This window comes from Clupea harengus, chromosome 16 (assembly GCF_900700415.2).
Source record: "Clupea harengus chromosome 16, Ch_v2.0.2, whole genome shotgun sequence".
Taxonomy (NCBI): Eukaryota; Metazoa; Chordata; class Actinopteri; order Clupeiformes; family Clupeidae; genus Clupea; species Clupea harengus.
The window spans coordinates 1,059,888-1,079,664 of record NC_045167.1 but is presented as its reverse complement, the minus strand read 5'-3'; the positions used below and the strand labels follow the sequence as shown (position 1 = coordinate 1,079,664).

The following is a 19,777-nucleotide window of genomic DNA, read 5'->3' as shown; positions in this document are numbered from 1 at the left end:
ATGTAACCGCACGCATCTTTAGTATCGTCCTCCACTTATGCAAAAAATAAAGTTTGATTGTCACATAAATACAAAAATGCAGTGATATGCATGAAGGAGAGAGGTGCTATTTCTAATAAAAACATTCTGTGAACTCTACTTCAAGTCTACTTTTACCCACTTAATGTCAGTGGCATAATGCTTTATGGTTTTCCCTTAACAAAAGGGAAAAAGCATTATCATTAGTGTCATGTCGATGGGCTGTCTTACTAACAATGGGATTGCTATCCTATTGCCAAGCTAATAATTGGTCTGTCAGTGTTTTTTTTTAAAATTCTTTTTATAATGTCATGAACAATGCCAGAACATAGCTGAAACATTCCAACTCAATGCAACAGCCTTGGACATCTGTTTCTCTTTACCTCCCACTCTGTACATCGCTGGTGGCTCTTCTTTGCTCCGGCTCTCATAAGTATAAACCCTCTCTCTGTGGGTTTCTACATAGCAATAAGCATAAGCTCTCTCCATGCTGGCCAGTAGTCTTTGAGGAGATGAGGAGGCTTTTGACTGGACCGGTGGCTTTCTATCACATGAGATTAAGCGCTGTTTGCTATCAAGAGGGGCTGCTTGCAGTAATGAGCCCACCTGAAACGGCCCTTTGCTTTGATAGTGAACACACAGTGGCCCTTTTAAGATCCAAGGCTCTAATGTAATGTAATGTTCCCACACAGAGAAGGTCATTGCGTAAAGCTATTTTCTTTACTAGCACACACTCAGTTGGTCATTTCACAACACGTGCACAGACCCGGATGCCTTAGAGGGCGGACCGACACCTCATTTGGGGCGTGTCTGATCAAAAAGGCAGCATTGCATGGCAATGATCTTGAGGCAGGCGTTCTGACACTTCCTCCTTTGGTTTCCAGCCTCTGGCAGGCACATCTAATCAATCTCTACATAGGTTGACAGCATGACACTGACTCAGGCAGGCACATCTAATCAATCTCTACATAGGTTGACAGCATGACACTGACTCTGGCAGGCACATCTAATCAATCTCTACATAAGTTGACAGCATGACACTGACTCTGGCAGGCACATCTAATCAATCTCTACATAGGTTGACAGCATGACACTGACTCTGGCAGGCACATCTAATCAATCTCTACATAGGTTGACAGCATGACACTGACTCTGGCAGGCACATCTAATCAATCTCTACATAGGTTGACAGCATGACACTGACTCTGGCAGGCACATCTAATCAATCTCTACATAGGTTGACAGCATGACACTGACTCAGTTGAGTCACTCACTTACTAAATTGACTGATCATTTAACTCAACAAAATATGGAACCAAATGGCTACGTAGGCTATGCAACTCCACTCGACCCCACAGACAGTGAAGAACATAATCCATTGGCCTAATGTTTCAACTCCACTCGACCCCACAGACAGTGAAGAACATGATCCAGTGGCCTAATGTTTCAACTCCACTCGACCCCACAGACAGTGAAGAACATGATCCAGTGGCCTAATGTTTCAACTCCACTCGACCCCACAGACAGTGAAGAACATGATCCAGTGGCCTAATGTTTCAACTCCACTCGACCCCACAGACAGTGAAGAACATAATCCAGTGGCCTATTGTTTCAACTCCACTCGACCCCACAGACAGTGAAGAACATAATCCAGTGGCCTATTGTTTCAACTCCACTCGACCCCACAGACAGTGAAGGACATAATCCAGTGGCCTATTGTTCGTCTGGGCCTTAATGTGCAACAAAGAGTGAGACAGAAAAGTAATATTGTTTTGTATTTCTCCCATTTACTGTTCTAAACTAGCCTAACGTCTCTCAGCATAGTGGCATTGAAGATAGGCCTAAAGTTAGAAGACGCACAATTTCTAGGCAGGTTATCCTATAGTAATAATTATTCAATAGCGTAGAAGGCCAGTAAACATTGAAAGCCTCGAAATGATCACGAGTCACTCCATTTAAAGAATTTGCCGTTATGGGGTGAATACTTTTCTCTCGTTCTTCTTTTGGAATGTGGCTGGGACTGTTTGGTGTTTTCATGACATGCACTGATGTCTGTTGGACTTGAACCAAACAAATGACCAGTGGCTTGTCATCACAGTGCACATCAGAATTCCTGTTGATGATTGGCTCAAAAGACACAAATGTACTGTAACTGCACACCCACAGATGCATGTGTCATTTCACCTGTCCCACAGACATGCCACTACTCCAGCGTCCTATGAGTGCAGTGATGTCGCACCATGTGTGGACTGTCATTGCGTCACACGCATAACACACAGCTTATTGCCCTTCTGATTAGGGGTCCACTGTCTTTTTACTGTGGTAAGGGCTTTGATGAGTATTCTTTTTTTTGTCATTTCCAACCATGATCTAGTTTGACTGACAGACTGTGCACATTCAATTTCATTTGAGGAATGACTGCGATGGCAGTCAACAATCTCCAGAGAGCTGTGTTCAAGAGAAATGATGAATTGTGTATATGTATTAAATTGAGTTGAATATTTGAAACCTAAACATCACTGGCTGGGGTTGACTGCTGATATCAATCATGACATCACTGGATACACATGACATATGGTTGACTGCTAATATCTATCTTTCACAATATCACTGGATACACATATTGTACTGTTTGAAGCCTTTATTAAGATCAGTGCACATCTATTTAGTGCAATGAATTACCAGTTTGCCAATTCGTCAGTTGTCTTTTTCTGAATAAATGACTTGAAGCAAACCCAAATCCCAAGAGCCCTCGACAGATGCAATTTTCTTCTCAGTGTACTGACTTTTTGTTATCATTACATTAAATGACATCTGTTCTCAACAGCTTGACCGGCGATGCATCACAACAATGGTACTGTCAGCACAGGATAGCAGCTTGTGTGGGACTATGGGAGTCCATACAGGCCCAGGCCAATGTAGTTGTGTAACATTAAATGACATAACCTTTTATTATTTGATATGACATTACAGTGCTCTTCCAGGACACTCAGGCTGTGCATGCTGTATGGGCAGATGTCTAGAAAATTCTGCATTTTGTCCTAATTAGATTCAAAACCATTTCTACAAAGAGGCTGATGGCTCCACTAATAGCCCTCCATTTTGAGCTGGTGAAATCCATCTGGACGGGATAGATGGTGATACCTGATGATACCTGATCAACTGCCAGATGAAAAGGTTTCCTGCACACAATGGAACACATTTTTTTTTCTCAATGAGATCTTTAGAATAACCTGAATTTTATGAATTGGGCTATACACATTTAAATTACTACAATTAGGTGTAAAGTATGTTTTCTAAGAGTGTCCAACCAAGCATTTTAAAGAAATACTTCTAAAATATTAGTGGTATGTAGGGCCAAAAAACTGAATTCACAATAGGACACAATAGGACAACTAGAGAGTATCCCCCACTGGGAGGTGTGTGTTATAGGAGCTTAGATAGGGATTAGACATTAGAATACACGGACACACACACTCACTCACAGGGAGAATACACACACTCACAGGGAGGAAAAACACAGAAACATTTTCTCCCTGCAGTAACCATGGCAATGACTCTTTCTTGTGGATTGGCTAATGCTCATGGTGATGTCAGACAGCTGCCTGTCTGGGCTGACATTTCCTAAGAAAAGCGCCTGTAAAGCAGGATAATTTACCCCATTCAACAGGAGAGCTTGGAGAGCAAAGAGACATACATCTAATAAATAGACTTTACATGTCAGAATTGTGCAAACACCCCCCATGTGTTTAAGATCAGTGAGTAGGCTGACGCAGAAATACAGGAGTACTAGAAATGAGACTGGAATAGACAGGAACAGTAGACAGTAAAATGTCATAGATTTATGGTGTAGATTTATACAATTTGCAGGACGATTCTACCTAAAAATGTGAATTCAGCTGATATAGCTGACGTTTTTCTACCAACCCGCTGGTTGGTAAGCGGTTATGGCATTATTTCGGATAAGGTGTGGCAGGTGGGGAGGCTTATTTAGCACTGTGAGAACCCGACCAACCTCATGCAGATGAATTTCATTAATCTAAATAAACTCGACAATGTTTGAGGTATTCAGGGTCCAGTCCTCAGGTATTCAGTGATTGCTAAATATAATGTGTTTTTATTTCAATGGCTCACTTTAAATGAGTTTTGCAGCAAACTGCAAAATTGTCATGTTCACACGTTTAGATTCTTTTTATGACAAACAAATAAAAGGTGCAACATGGTTATATGAATTACAGTACCTGATGGTCATATGAATTACAGTACCTGATCTTAACACATGGTCATATGAATTACAGTACCTGATGGTCATATGAATTACAGTACCTGATGTTAACACATCTGCTGATGGTCTCCCATCATTTAGCAGTGCTTTCACGAGTTGGCGTGATCCTTTCCTTCTCATCCTTTCCTCCTTGCCTCCCCCCTTACACACACACGTTGTTCCCGTAACAGCTGAACGGCGGCCCCATATCTCCATGTCAGAGGCACTGCAGCAGTGCTCTCTCCTCACAGCAGCAGCAGCCTCCTCCACCCACACATCCACTCTGAAAGTGTTCACTCAGCAGGCCCTTCCAGTGGGACACGAGTGATCTGCACTTCCCCATCAGTGCAGGGCGTGATGCTCAGCTAAACACTTGAGCCTGGAACACACAACACCAGGGCACTCCCTCCTTCCTCCTCTGCTGGGCTCTGATGTGTGGAGTGTGGGTGCCCCCATCAGGGAGCTCTTAGTTCGAGGGCTCATCTCTCCACGTGTGTCTCCTGCACATGCTTAGCCACCATGAACACCAGCACTGCACTGCAAACCCCTCCAGCCGCACCACCCTACCCCACCCCACCCCACCGGAAAACACGCAACATATTTCATGTATATTTAAATGACCGAAGCCTGATTTATATCTAACAGACTGCATGTCCTGATGGTAGCTGCGGTCAAAGCAGTTCAGCTTTGCTAAACACAGCATGTCCTCCTGTCTCCAAGGAGCATTTCCTCTTGGTTACACTTACAGGCTGAGAAAGAAATCTGGGACGGTCCTACACTGAGAACATAGTGCCGTGAGAGTGAGCATGTATTATACATCAGCTCAGTATGGCCATATGCGCTGTGAACGCAGCCGTTCAGCGCTGCCTGCAGAGCTCAGAAAAGAGAATCCGTTTCTCCGTCGGCCTATTTTCTGTTCATGTGATAGGAGAAAGAGACAAAAAGGCAAGGGCTCAAGGTTAGACATAGCTACAGGATAGGTTCCACCACTAGTGTACATAAATCCATAGCGTGCATGTCCTCCCTTATAATGACTTTGTGTCCTTGGAGAGAGTGAGAGAACTGATAGAGATGGAGAAAGAAAACCTGGAGGAAAGAAGCCAGCCCCCCCTTGCAGCAGGGAAGATGGATGCTCCCCTTGGGACGACTTGCCGAGCGGAACATTGGAGACATGGAGACACACGGCATGGCTGATTACCCAGAACAGGTGTGTGGCAGAGAGGAGAGGAGAATGATGGGAGGTCTGTCTGCCTGCAGCAGTGCATTCTGGGAATTGAGCTTAAAGTGGTTAGAAAAGGATATGAAATAAAACATGGTAGACAAGGTGACTGCATTATTTCTGGTGGAGCACATTTCTGTGCATAAATTTCATCATTTTCTTGTCTTCTCGTACTCTCGTGTCTTGATTTTCCAGGTAGAATTCTAATTTCAGTAAAAATACCATTTCCAAAATAGCTGGGTGATCCCCCTGCCACATGATCAGAGTTCTGCTGAGAGAGACATTGTCTCCGTTGCATGGACTGAACTGAGGTTGTCTAGCTGGGACAAGCTAAATGATAGTCACCAGAACCAGACCAGTCCTAGCTCAATCATGGACCCCAACCTCTCATTAGTGCCCCTACTCTGAACCAGACCAGTTATATCTCAGTCATGGACCTCAACCTCTCATTAGTGGCCCTACTCTGAACCAGACCAGTTCTAGCTCAGTCATGGACCCCAACCTCTCATTAGTGGCCCTACTCTGAACCAGACCAGTTCTAGCTGTCATGGACCCCAACCTCTCATTAGTGGCCCTACTCTGAACCAGACCAGTTCTAGCTGTCATGGACCCCAACCTCTCATTAGTGCCCCTACTCTGAACCAGACCAGTTATATCAGTCATGGACCCCAACCTCTCATTAGTGGCCCTACTCTGGCGAGCGGTTAGTGATTTAGATGTGGTTTATGTGGAGTTTTCAATACAAAACACCAAGACAACCAATTCCTCCATACCCTCAACAGAATGAATGGACAAATTAGGCCCATCTGTTTAAACAATATGCAATTACCAGCATTTAAATGGCTAAATTTGTTAAAGTGATTAGCCGTGTGTTTACTATAAGCAACATTCTGTACAGAAGATAACGCAGCTCATCTGCATATGCTAATTAAGGTAATTAGTTATGCTCCGTAGAGTAATTTCTATTCAGCCAACCCACAGGCAGTTTTAGTGAGATTATAACAAATAATGAAATAACTCAATCAATCACATAAAGGCTAATACATTCACAACAAATGGCATGGGGCAGCCTATGTGACGGATTGAATGTCATCAACTTAAGGAAGCAGGCCAGGCCAGGCCAGGCCAGTGGGCTATCCATGACACAATGAAATGCAGTTTCTCTCTGGCAGTGATGCGATCCGAATGTGATCCGTTTTTTTTTCTCATTGCAACAAAGGTGGACCTCTTCCAAGACATAACAAAAATCTTTGCCTAAACTTCAGTGGAAGATGTTGAGTGTGTCTGCTTCATAAAAAAAAGGTTGTTTGCTTTCAGCTGCTTTCTAAAAGCACTCCAACTTCCCTGGGATTGACAAGGAGATGTACAAGAGGCAGAACTCATTTTGTATGTAATGTGTCTTTCTCCTTGTTTGTTGTGTGCATGTAAGAGCTTTCCCCAGGGGATGAAGAGCATGATGCATGCTCTGGACCAGGTTTTCATTAAGGATATCTGTACTTTGTTCCATTGAGCTTTCCTTCAACCCTGAGCAGTCTCCTAGTCCCTGCTGCTGTAAAACAACCCCACAGCATGCTACCCCCCCCCCATCATGCTTCACCGTTGGAACGGTTTCCTCCAGACAGATGTCTAGAATTGAGGCCAGACCGTTCAATCTAGGTTTCATCAGCGGGCTTCCCCGTGTCTCTCACTGAGGAGAGGCTTCTGTCTGGCCACTCTACCATAGAGCCCAGATCAGTGGAGTGTGGTTGTCCTTCTGGAAGTTTCCCACATCTCCACACAGGACCTCTAGAGCTCAGACAGTGGCCACCTCGCCCTTCTCTTCCGATCGCTCCGTTTGGCCAGGCAGCCAGACAGCCAGCTCTATGAAGAGTCCTGGTTGTTCCAAACGTCCCTTGTTCTTAGGCCAGGAACACGTGGTCAACACCTTGTGTGATCCATCAGACAGATAGCTGGAGAGAATGCAAGTTACAAACAGCTAGGTACATTCCTTTCAGAGAACGAGTACCTATATTCAGATGGACTATTTGCAAAATGTTATGTTAAATATAAAAATGTAGTTACAGTTAACACTGTAGCAAGGCTTTATGTAAATGCGTACTGTAGCGACATACATTCCATCTATATAGCTCATCTGGCCATAAAATCCACAGGCCAACGATCTAAAGCTAAAATGTACCTGTCTTTTATGTGAACCTGTGCACACACAGACATGCAGTCATAAGATGTTAGGCCAGTCACATGATCAAAGGCAAGCTGAAATAGCAGACTTCTCAGCCCCTGGGGATTTGTGCTGCCCTGATGTAGAGGAGTGAGGCAGGGTGGCGACATCTCCTGGGTCTCTACAGCTGCCCTTAACAGCATTCTTACCGCCAAAGGATTAACGCTCCAGCAACAAACCACAGAATATATCCAGGACGCTGCAGTAGTCACATCTGAGGTACCTGGGAAAAGACTCCTTATCTTTGAAACGGGAAAGAAATAGAGTCCATTTCAATAACTCCATAGAAATCCTGAGTGCCAATTTCGGATGGATTTGTCATTATTACAGCACCACCTCCTAGCTCTACTCTCTTTCTAAAAGGAGACGCAGAGGAGAGACACAGAATGTCCTGCTAGTAGGAGACATTATGCAATCTTATTTAAGTTCTTCAAGATCTTTCAAGTCTGTGATGGCATAGGTGAGGAAGATACACATTGCTGTATAAAGGATCTCATTAACATTTTGGTCCCCACCAAAGCTTTTGGTAACAGAACAAGCTTCGTCACAGCTGGCAATAATGGACTAGTGACTCGATAGGTGTCAGTAGCAATTCAGTTCCAAACAGACTTAATGTACAAGGTAACCTTAACAGTGTAGTCAAAGGCTCAGCTGCTGAGGATTCCTGAAATATATACAACTACTCGCACCTTCTCTGAAAGATATTCCACAATTAAAAGCAAGCCACTGCAAGAGTACTGCACTTCCATTAGTCCAAGATCTTAACAGAGTTTGAGACATATTCTGGTATTTAAATTATTAACAAAGTTTCATCCCCCCCCCCCCCCCCCCCCCAAAAGCCTTCCAGGGAAAACATGCTTTGGCCTTATGAAAAATTGATTCTCTTTGCTTCTATTTCACAAACAAGGGGAAATCTACTTGAGCTCATTTTCAAATGCCTTTTGATCTATTTGAGCTTGACAGTGAACTAGGGCAGCGGTTGGAAATCACTGTTGAACAAACTTAAACCAGTAATTTAATTAACCTGTCAGAACATCATGTCTTACTAACCGTGCTGAGGACACGCACGGTACAAGTTGAGGACCCAACTGCTGCACACACACTCAGCTCTACAGGCTTAAGAGACATTTATCTTCCAGATTCAAAGAGCACCTTCTGTTCCCCTTCCTGTACACACGTCTGAACGATAGGGCAAATAAATGATTAGATGAGTGCCTTAACACTGCATGTGGAGCACGGCGTTCCCTTCATGTTGTTTCTGGGAAGTGCGTACATGTTGTTGTGGGTTCAAATTCATATATTTTGAGAATATACAAAGTTCAATATGTCTTCATCTACTTGTATGTGAACATTGCTGTCTAGCTTGCTTTCGTTTGACTATGATATGCAGTGGAAGCTCGGCCCAATGGGACCTCGTTGACTGTGGGCGTCAATGGGATCCTATGGCACCTAAGTCTTCTTCATTGAAATGCAGAAAAAAAAAAAACATTTATTGGACAACAGGCTTTGAATTCGTCATGTTTTGACACACCTAGACGCAGAGCTTCACTGGGAGTCTGTGAGTGCTTTGAATGTGTTTTGTATAGAGGACAATACCTTAATTGTTGAGTTATCAGTTTATGTATTTCTGCTCATAGAAAATCAGCTAAACTGTTCTTCCTGTTTTTAAAAGCAGCAGCCACCACTGGTGCTCTGTAAGGGATATGTTGATGTGTGAGTGTCTTCCAATACAAAGTCAGCTAAATTGAGCCACACATATGGGTTTGCTTGTTTTATTTAGCAGGTTTAAATACATTGAAAAGGTCCATCAAAGGGGAAACAAAGTCCAACATTGTTTCTGCCATAGCAGGAGACAGGCTAAGATAAGAGATATCATGACCGTTACTGTATATGTAAACTTCACAGCGGAGGACGAGAGAAATGCTTGTCAAGGCGTTCGTTGGCAGCTCTTTGCCACAAGAAATAATAAAAAAAAACACTCCCTACGTAAAAAGTCATTAAATGTAATTAAACACTCAGATATACATTAAAGACAAAAAATACACTCATTAGTTCACTTTGAGTGGGTTGATCTAACTTACTTCAAAATAATATCAATTTACATTTCAATACATTATTTCAATTCATTCCTAGGAAGTGTTTTTCTCAGCAAGCTGTTGAGATCATGAGATCATCCTCTGTGTACCTCCCACTGCCGTCAACCCCTATTCATGTTACTGGGCGCCCGTCTCTTAATAGAGGAGCAGTTGAAAGAGTTTGTCCAAGTGGGGTTAGAAATCTTTTGGCTAAAAAGTTAATGTAGAAGACGGCGACTGGCTTTTTGATAAGGATTACAGTGATACTGGATATTAAGGATGTTGGATTACCAAGGTGGGCTAGGGCAGAGAAACTCCTTGATGACTCCCCCCAAAGAGTCAGAGGAAGACAGGGAGAGATGCACAGAGGATTAAGGACCGGAGACACAGAGAAAAGAGTTACTTTTTCTTTTTTTAAGTTTGGTGGTTTATTTCTTTTCTTTGTCAGTGTGTGTGCATCTTGTCTTCCGCAAGGTCTTTGGAACGGCGGCGCGTCTCAGCGTCTGAAGCCAAACTCGTCCGCGTCGTCGGCACGGAAGTCTCCGTAGCGCCAGATGTTGAGCTGCAGAGAGAGAGAACAGCCATCAAAAGCAGCACTTAGTGAGAAATGATCCATCGTGCACTTGTGCTCTAGCATCAACAGAACACGGAGTGCAGCTGGAGCAGAGATCACATACTGTAATAAACAGCACAAAAGCACTAATCCACTGAACTGTGGGGGGGATATCAGTGTGAAGGCATGAAGAGTAATTACTATTTAAAAGGAGACTTTTTCATGCTTGCCTTTTCAGCTTCAGTTGAGCATGCAAGCCTCCCTGTCCATTGCCTCTGCATAAAATCTGACTCAGGTTTCTATTGCTATGTTCAATGTTCCGTTTAGGCCTTTCTATTTTCATGTGGATTCCAAGGGCGGATATATAGTGTTCAAGCTGCGCTCTGCCTAATGCTCCCGTTCCCTTCTCATCAGTGAGTGTGTTCAGCTGTTAACTCACAGAATCACAGCTAATTAGCGCCAATGATAATTAGTGAAGTTGTTAGGAGCGAAATCATCATGGCCTCCTCTGAATGTGTGTCGTTTGGGGCTGCTAACACAGAAGACTGTAGCCTGGCGCTTGTTGAACATGTGCAGCTTGTGATTGGTACACAGTGTTTAAAGCAAAGGGGAGACTGAACTTCTGTGCTTCTGTGTAATGAGTCTAAGCAGGGAACACTTTTCCCCGTGCTTGAGCAGGTACAACACACTGGCACTTCTGCCAAGGAGAATTTGACACAATCGCTTCCAAAAGAGGCTGAGACGCCAGGCACGAGTCCATCTGGAGCAGTGCAGTCTGCCAATAGCATGTGTAACATCTTCCCAGCGCAGCAGCTCAGAGAAGAGGAGAGGAGAGGAGAGGAGAGGAGAGGAGAGGGGAGAACAGCTGAATTAGTCACTTACCCTGTCTCTCTTGGCTGACTCCTGGCCATTCAGGTATTCAGTCACCTGCAAAAAAAGCAAACATGGAGGAGTTGGAAGTGGTGACACAGAGGCAGGCAGACATCTGTTCAAACAGGGCGCACACACACACACACACAGCGCTACACGTGGACGTGCTTCTACACACTCATCAGTTTACCATACACTCAGCATTTTGAAATCAAAACCTCTTCATCGTTTGGATGTTGTGAGGAGAAACTTTCCTGTCAACATTTCGAATTCACAGATCAAATGTCACACCAATACTGTAGCACTACAGATGCACTTGACGGTGCACATAATTATGAAGCAATCAGATCCGAGCGGAAACATTGAGAGTGCAGGTGTTTGTTCGTGGTAAAGTACTGAAGGATGTGATGGAGCTGGATGGAATCAGATCTGAGCGGAAACATTGAGAGTGCAGGTGTTTGTTCGTGCTAAAGTACTGAAGGATGTGATGGAGCTGGATGGATTCAGATCTGAGCGGAAACATTGAGAGTGCAGGTGTTTGTTCGTGCTAAAGTACTGAAGGATGTGATGGAGCTGGATGGATTCAGAGCGATGGAAGTGCCACTGTTTCTCGGGGGGGGGGGGGGGGGGGGGGGGGGGGCATCAGCACACAACTAAAAGAGCCTCCCTGTGCAACAGTGGCCATATTGAGCGTTTCTGGCACACTGGCCTTCTGAGTTCCATTGACTGCACCACGGATGACACAGAGGGCTGGCCGTGACCATGCGTGATGAGAGAGGAGAAGAGAGAGGAGAAGAGGAGTGAGAATGGAGAGAAAACCAAAAGAGTAAAGGAGTGAAACGGAGGGAGTGAGGGGTGTAGGCCCAGGGAGAGGCATGGAGACAGGCCTTCATGAATGATGGATGACATTCAGATGAGAACATTCTCTGCTGTACAACTTAGAAAGACACAAACTTTTTGCTGTTTAAACCCTGAATTCCCCTGCATATGTTGTATTGACTGGGGTGGGTAAAGTGCCCAGGTAGAGTGCTGGTGAAGGCTTGGGTTAGCAGCACTGAGGACCAGGTAGAGTGCTGGTGAAGGCTTGGGTTAGCAGCACTGAGGACCAGGTTCAGCTGCATGTGGAGGACCGGTGTCTGGACTGGCCATCCATCAGCCGCTGCATGCAGCACACACCACCAACCAATCTGCAGGTACAGACTGAACACACACCTGCTGTTCAGCACACACCACCAACCAATCTGCAGGTACAGACTGAACACACACCTGCCGTTCAGCACACACCACCAACCAATCTGCAGGTACAGACTGAACACACACAGGTCTACTGTTCAGCACACACCACCAACCAATCTGCAGGTCCAAACTTAACACACACCTGCCGTTCAGCACACACCACCAACCAATCTGCAGGTCCAAACTGAACACACACATGCTGTTCAGCAAGCCCCAACACCCTTAACACAGCCCAGCAGCCCAAGTCCCTCCCTGTCTTTCACAAATGCACAAAGAAGAGCAGGCACAGAATGTCAGCCTTAAAAGAGCAGGCACATAATAATTGCCTGAGGGGTTGGGTGCCTGCAGCAGAGCCTTCAGAGGTCCTGCTGTGTCTCATGAATCAGTTCCCTACAGACCGACCAACACTCAGCAGACTGTCCATTCCAGAATGCCAAATCCCTTTCCGGTGTGTCCTTTTTGTCCGGCATTCATGGAAGAGTCACCACAGCGGAAAACTAATGAAGTCAGCCTGCCTGCCTCAGCTGACTGAAAGACAATAAACAGGTTTCAGCAATCATTTACACTGACATGCATGCGCCTCTACCGCCTTTGCATCTCAGCTGACTTCCTAACACCTCCAAGAGGAAAGGGAGAGTGTGGTGGGCTGTTGCCCAGCTGGATGACCCCAGATAGGGGCCCATATGCTGGGCAGGCAGATGCCCCACGCAAGAGGGGAGCTTCTGGCTAGGCTGCGTCGGTTGATACACGGCATAGGGATGACTAGAGAGAGAGCATAGCATCTGAATCTGCACTGTTTTTGGGGGGAAACTGTGCTGGTGAGAGGAGGAATGTCTTTGTGTTTCAGTGCAAAGCTCATTACTGTATATAGGCAGACCAGCTTGGTTGATTCAGCCAAAAAACAAAAGAAATCCAAAAGATGTGCTGCCAGAAACACTGCCAAGGGAGAATTTCATCACTGAGGGCCAACCAAATCCTCCTAAAACTGGCATCCCATCTCTACAGAGGTTTACAACAAAAATCTCAATAGGTCTCTCTCGGTTTTACAAAAACAATGAAAGCACATTTATTTCCCTTGCACTCATAGAGTGTTGGTGAATGGTATGGAACTGGTTAAAAAAAAGATCCTGTTCAACATTTTCCATCCATGTTCAGTGATGAGAAAAAAACAGTGCCTTTGCGTCCATCAAAGCACAGATTGCAGAAAGAAAAAGTAAAAAAAAAAGTATGGCCATCTAGGCACTTAAGTGTTATATAAATACTTCATAGGGAGGGAACAGTTTATCACTTTGAGCGCCCTGTGCAGACACGGAAACATGAATTTGATATGAACGAACGGCTTTTAATCACAGTGCTGTAAACGAGAGCATGTCCCTCAAGTCCTGGATAGAAACGCATTTGCTGGGTATGATGGGAATCCAGGTCACGTGGTGGTGCCTGCTGGAAGCAGGTGAGGCAGTGTGAAGATTGATCAGTGCGAAGATTGATCAGTGCGAAGATTGATCAGTGTGAAGATTGATCAGTGTGAAGATTGATCAGTGTGAATGGCTCTACAAATAATATGAAAATCCCACTAGTGTATGTCATACTGCAAATAAAACCGACATTTAAAAAAAAAAACTGTTATAAACACAACACAAAGGACACAAGGGCTATCGAAATAGGTCATGATTTCTGGATGATTAAAGAACAACAGTTATAGTTACAGCTAGTACTGCTTCTTGTTTCAATAATGGCGTAGAAAAAGAATGCTATTCAGGACCTAAATGACCGTCAGGTTATTATGACAGTGTGTGAATTATGTCTGGATATGTTAGCATTGGTGATGATGAGTGGGGTCAGCAGAACATGGAAGCATGAAGCACAGAACGGTCGTTTGGAAGTCCTGCTCAGACTCTGGTTAATGAGCTATCGAACCGTCAGCAGGAAGTGGAGTAGCACCCCTACGCTAGAGTGCAGTATCGTGGGGGTGAGCTTGTGGTTGATGGCTCATAAGTGAATGTGACAGAAGAGTGGTGGTGGTGGTGGGGGTGGGGTTGCTGTGAGGATCTGGCAGGCGCGGGGGTCGTGGAGAGTGAGGGATGTTTCGTGTCAGGGGAACTGACCACCAACATCTGCTTTCATGTGGCCAAAACAATGAAGTATTGATTACACTAAGTGAGAGCTGTTAACAGCTTTCAGCGTCCGTTCTGAATACACACACATACACACACACACTACTTCATCCCACTGCACATCAGCCTCTGAGCTCTGGGCCTCTTCGTGACTATCTGTTCCTAAGTGTGTATGTGCAGGCTTCTGGTATGTTCCGTTTCAGGCTTCTGTTCATGTGCACAAGGTTTCCATCAGCCGTGTGTCACTGCACATGTAACACACTCCTCTCAGTACTCAGGGCTGCAGATAGCAGAACACTGCACATGTAACACACTCCTCTCAGTACTCAGGGCTGTAGAACACTGCACATGTAACACACTCCTCTCAGTACTCAGGGCTGCAGACAGCAGAACACTGCACATGTAACACACTCCTCTCAGTACTCAGGGCTGCAGACAGCAGAACACTGCACATGTAACACACTCCTCTCAGTACTCAGGGCTGTAGAACACTGCACATGTAACACACTCCTCTCAGTACTCAGGGCTGCAGACAGCAGAACACTCAATATGATGGGGGGAAGGACAGAAGGAGAACTGAGATGGAAGTTAAAAGGTTAAAACTGAACGGGAGACAGAGAGAGAGAGAGAGAATGAGAGAGCAGAAAAAGAAAGAGAGATATGGGGAGAGAGAGAGAGAGCAGAAAAAGAAAGACATAAATGGGGAGAGAGAGAGAGAACGCAGAAAAAGAAAGAGAGAGAGAGAGAGAGAGGGGAGGGGGAGAGCACTAGACTGTGTGGATGTGAAGTGAGAGATGGAGTGAGAGATGGAGAGAGAGAGAGAGAGAGAGAGAGAGAGAGAGAGGAGAGAGAGAGAGGGGAGGGGGAGAGCACTGGACTGTGTGGATGTGAAGTGAGAGATGGGTGAGAGATGAGAGAGAGAGACGAGAGAGAGAGAGGAGAAGAGAGAGAGAGAGAGAGGGAGGGGGAGAGCACTGGACTGTGTGGATGTGAAGTGAGAGATTGGAGTGAGAGATGGAGAGAGAGGAGAGAGAGAGAGAAGAGAGAGAGAGGGAGAGGGGGAGAAGCACTGGGACTGTGTGGATGTGAAGTGAGAGATGGAGAGATGGAGAGAGAGAGAGAGAGAGAAGAGGAGAGAGAAAGAAAGAGAGAGAGAGGGGAGGGTGAGAGCACTAGACTGTGTGGATATGAAGTGAGAGATGAGAGATGGAGAGAGAGAGAGAGAGAGAGAGAGAGAGGGGAGGGGGAGAGCACTGGACTGTGTGGATGTGAAGTGAGAGATGGAGTGAGAGATGGAGGAGAGAGAGAGAGAGAAGAGAGAGAGAGGAGGGGGAGAGCACTGGACTGTGTGGATGTGAAGTGAGAGATGGAGAGATGGAGAGAGAGAGAGAGAGAGAAAGAGAGAGAGAAAGAAAGAGAGAGAGAGGGGAGGTTGAGAGCACTAGACTGTGTGGATATGAAGTGAGAGATGAGAGATGAGAGAGAGAGAGAGAGAGAAGAGAGAGAGAGCAGAGGAGGGGGAGAGCACAGACTGTGATATGAAGTGAGAGAGAAGAAGAGAAGAGAGAGAGAGAGAGAGAGAGAGGGAGGGGAGAGCACTAGACTGTGGGGATATGAAGTGAGAGATGGTGAGAGAGAGAGAGAGAGATGAGAGAGAAGAGAGAGAGAGAGAGAGAGGGGAGGGGAGAGCACTGACTGTGTGGATGTAAGTGAGAGATGAGAGATGGAGAGAGGAGAGAGAGAGAGAGAGAGAGAGAGGAGAGAGAAGAGAGAGAAGAGAGAGAGAGAGAGGAGGGGAGAGCACTGGACTGTGTGGATATGAAGTGGAGAGAGAGATGGAGAGAGAGAGAGAGAGAGAGAAGAAGAGAGAGAGAGAGAGAGAGAGAGAGAGAAGAGAGAGAGAGAGGAGAGGGGGAGAGCACTGGACTGTGTGGATATGAAGTGAGAGATGGAGAGATGGAGAGAGGGAGAGAGAGAGAGAGAGAGAGAGAGAGAAGAGGAGAGAGGGGAGGGGGAGAGCACTGGACTGGGGATGTGAAGTGAGAGATGGAGAGATGAGAGAGAGAGAGGAGGAGAGGGAGAGAGAGAGAGAGGGATTCTAGAATGCTGATCGTCAGATGGCAGCAGTTAAAATGAGCTCCTAAAAAAAAAACACCATTTTTTGCCAGAAAATGGTTGTTTCAAATACTCAAAGTACAGCAAACTAATTGGAAAGTCCAAGGGGACCACCTGAACAAGAACACTCAGAAGGTAGGAACCCTAAGAAACATCTAAACCTATCAAAGAAAAGACTCAAAGGATCTATCAAGCAAAATAATAGCTGGTAGTATTAGCCTAACTGTCACTTCATGACATCATAATGGATACTCTGCAGTGGAGGTTAACCAGACAAGAGGGAGGCATCTTTCAAAAATGAAGATGAGTTGCTAATTACCTATCCAGCTAATATAAAATCAGCTAAAGATAAGAAAACATGAAAGAAGACATTATGAAAAATATCCAGAGGTCCTATCTCGGACTACAAGGGACCTGACGACAACAAGGTCCTGTGTAACCTCCTTTTCTTCACACAATATCCCACGCATGGCACACCACCCTCTGTGCTGCTGTGAAATGTGTGAGGAAGGGAGGAATAAGTAAAGGAAGACAATTACACTCCAGGGGCTATGGACTTCAAACTTACAGTTAACCTGTATCACAACGGACTGTAATGGTACAAGGATCCGAAGTGAGCCTCACACAATTTCAGAGAAAGTTCAAAGAAATCAAAAGCAATACTCTGAAACACAAAAAAGATCCAGAAATAGAGACCACAGATAATTCTTCAGGAGCTGAGACAAGCTCAAACAGTCAAAATAGACAACAAGATCCCACCACAGTCATATCCAATGACATATGCCTAAAGACCTATGACTCCCCGTACTAAAGGACTGAGAGACACCTTGGTTGAACTTGAACAGGACTACATAACCTTCAAAGAAGAAACCAACAACAACTTGCTGCAACTCCAGAGCCAAATGAGCCACCCAAGCATGGATGTGGTTGGACAACTTTGCCTGGCAGTTAAGCAGCTGGAAGAGGCCAACCAGGAGCTACGGCAGGAGGTGAGCTCTGAAAGAGGAGCTGTTGAGGAGAGAGTGGCACAGACCGGGTCTAGGGGACATCCCCTGGACTACAGGAGCAGAGAATTATCAGACAAAAATACCATCCCATCTGATGGCAACACCGAGTCTGCGCACGTGCCTGTACCTCAGCTCTACCACCTCAAGCCAGCCAGCACGAGGGGAACAGCAGGAGCGCCAGCACGAGGGAACCAGGAGCAGCGGAAGGAGGAGGAGCTGTTGATGAAAGAGCGGCACAGACAGGGTCCTAGGGGATATCCCTTAAACTGCAAGGACAGAAAGCTAAGAAACTCTGTTGATGTGCCTGTACCTCCAGCGTCACCTCAAGACTTGCAACCTCACCTTCATCATCAAAGCAGCAGCCATTGCTGTCCAGCCTCGTCTTCATCGAACATCAGCCATGGCCAAAAAGGAATGAAGCCTGCAGCAATAACGAACAACATCTTCATCCTGTGTGACTCCAATGGGAACCACCTAGACCAAAAACGCCTTTTCCCAAGGAGCCACGCCAAGAAACTTTGGTGCCCAACCACACAAGCAGCTCAAGATATACTGCAAAAAGGCATCCAAAACCCATCGCACATAATCATCCACACAGGGACAAACGATTTCAGTGCAAGAAAGACTGATGTGGCAGAAGCATTAATCGGTATAGTTAAATCTGCCACTCAAAAATACCCAGACACCAAGGTAATTATTTCCTCTTTACTCCCAAGACGTGACACACCAAAAAGTGTCATAGACCAAATTAATGCAAAACTGTTGTCCTTCTGTGCTGGAATACCTAATGTAAAGATTGCACATCATAATAACATTACTGTTAACCATCTGTATGACAATGTGCACATCCACCTAGAAGGAATGAAGCTGTTTGCCAAAACCCTTAAAGACACAGCATTGAACAGAGAAAGACGGTTAGGCCTAAGCTCAGTGAATAGTGCCATAATCCCAGATGGACAGAGCTCAGTCCAGGCACATAGGCCTCCTTATGCTGCTGCTGTATCTAATAGAGATACAGATCTGTCTCAGATAAGGTCAATGCTGCGACTTATATGTGATAGTCTCTTAAATTAGTTAAATGTTAAAACTTGGGTTATTAGGTCTAATTATTGTACCGAGTAGAGAAACATCATTAACTCTGGCAAACAATATTGTTGTAATGACATCTTTTAAAATTACCTGCTATAATGTTCAGGGAATACATTCTTCCTTATTTGGAGATAAGACTCGCAATGTTGATTTTGTAGATATTGTAAATAAATCTGACATATTGATAGCACTTGAAACTTGGAATAAAAATGGACAGGAACACTATTCCCTACCTAATTACAGAGAAATATATATACCCGCTATTAAACACACCAATGTTAAATGTGGCAGGAGCTCAGGAGGAATTATAGTTTGGTTCAGAGAATCTATTAAAAAGTATGTTCACATTGAGAGGAAGGGACCATCACATATATGGATCAAACTCTCAAAAGAACTCACTTTCTCCGATCATGACACGTACTTATGTGCCTTGTACATTCCTCCCTACGAATCACCATATTACTCCGAAAGCACATTTGAAAACTTAAAATCAGAGATCATTGCGTTTCAGTCAATCGGGAAAATACTCCTAATGGGAGACCTAAACGCTCGAACCGGAAACGACTTAGATTTCATTTACCCAGCTGGCCTAAAATATATAGAAACACTCCAACAAAACACCATTGTGAGTACATATAGACATACTTTCGATAACATACTCAATAAACATGGCAAGGAACTTTTACTAATTTGCAAAGACCTTGGCCTGTACATCGTCAACGGCAGAACAAGGGGAGACTCTCTGGGCAAATTCACCTACTGTTCATCCCTGGGAAGCAGTGTGGTGGACTACGCAATATCTGATTTAGACCCAAGCCAAATAAACAATTTCATGGTGATGCCACAGCTGCCTTTGTCAGACCATAGCCATATTACTATCAGCCTTAAGAAAAACCCTAACGTAGTTCAACAAAAAACAACACCAGCCTTACACCCACTCCCTGTAAAATACGCATGGAATAATGACAACCTAGAACAGTACATAACGCAACTAAACTC

At 44.9% G+C, this 19,777-nt stretch overlaps 1 protein-coding gene across 1 annotated transcript in view; it reads right to left on the bottom strand.

The window, feature by feature from the left end:
* Window positions 1–9,475: 9,475 nt before the first annotated feature.
* snd1 (staphylococcal nuclease and tudor domain containing 1) overlaps window positions 9,476–19,777 on the bottom strand; it is a 165,555-nt gene continuing 155,253 nt past the window's right edge. Inside the window, 2 exon segments of the mRNA XM_031582313.2 lie at window positions 9,476–10,356; window positions 11,230–11,274. Of these exon segments, the coding sequence (XP_031438173.1) occupies window positions 10,291–10,356; window positions 11,230–11,274 (111 nt within the window). The 3' untranslated portion in view covers window positions 9,476–10,290.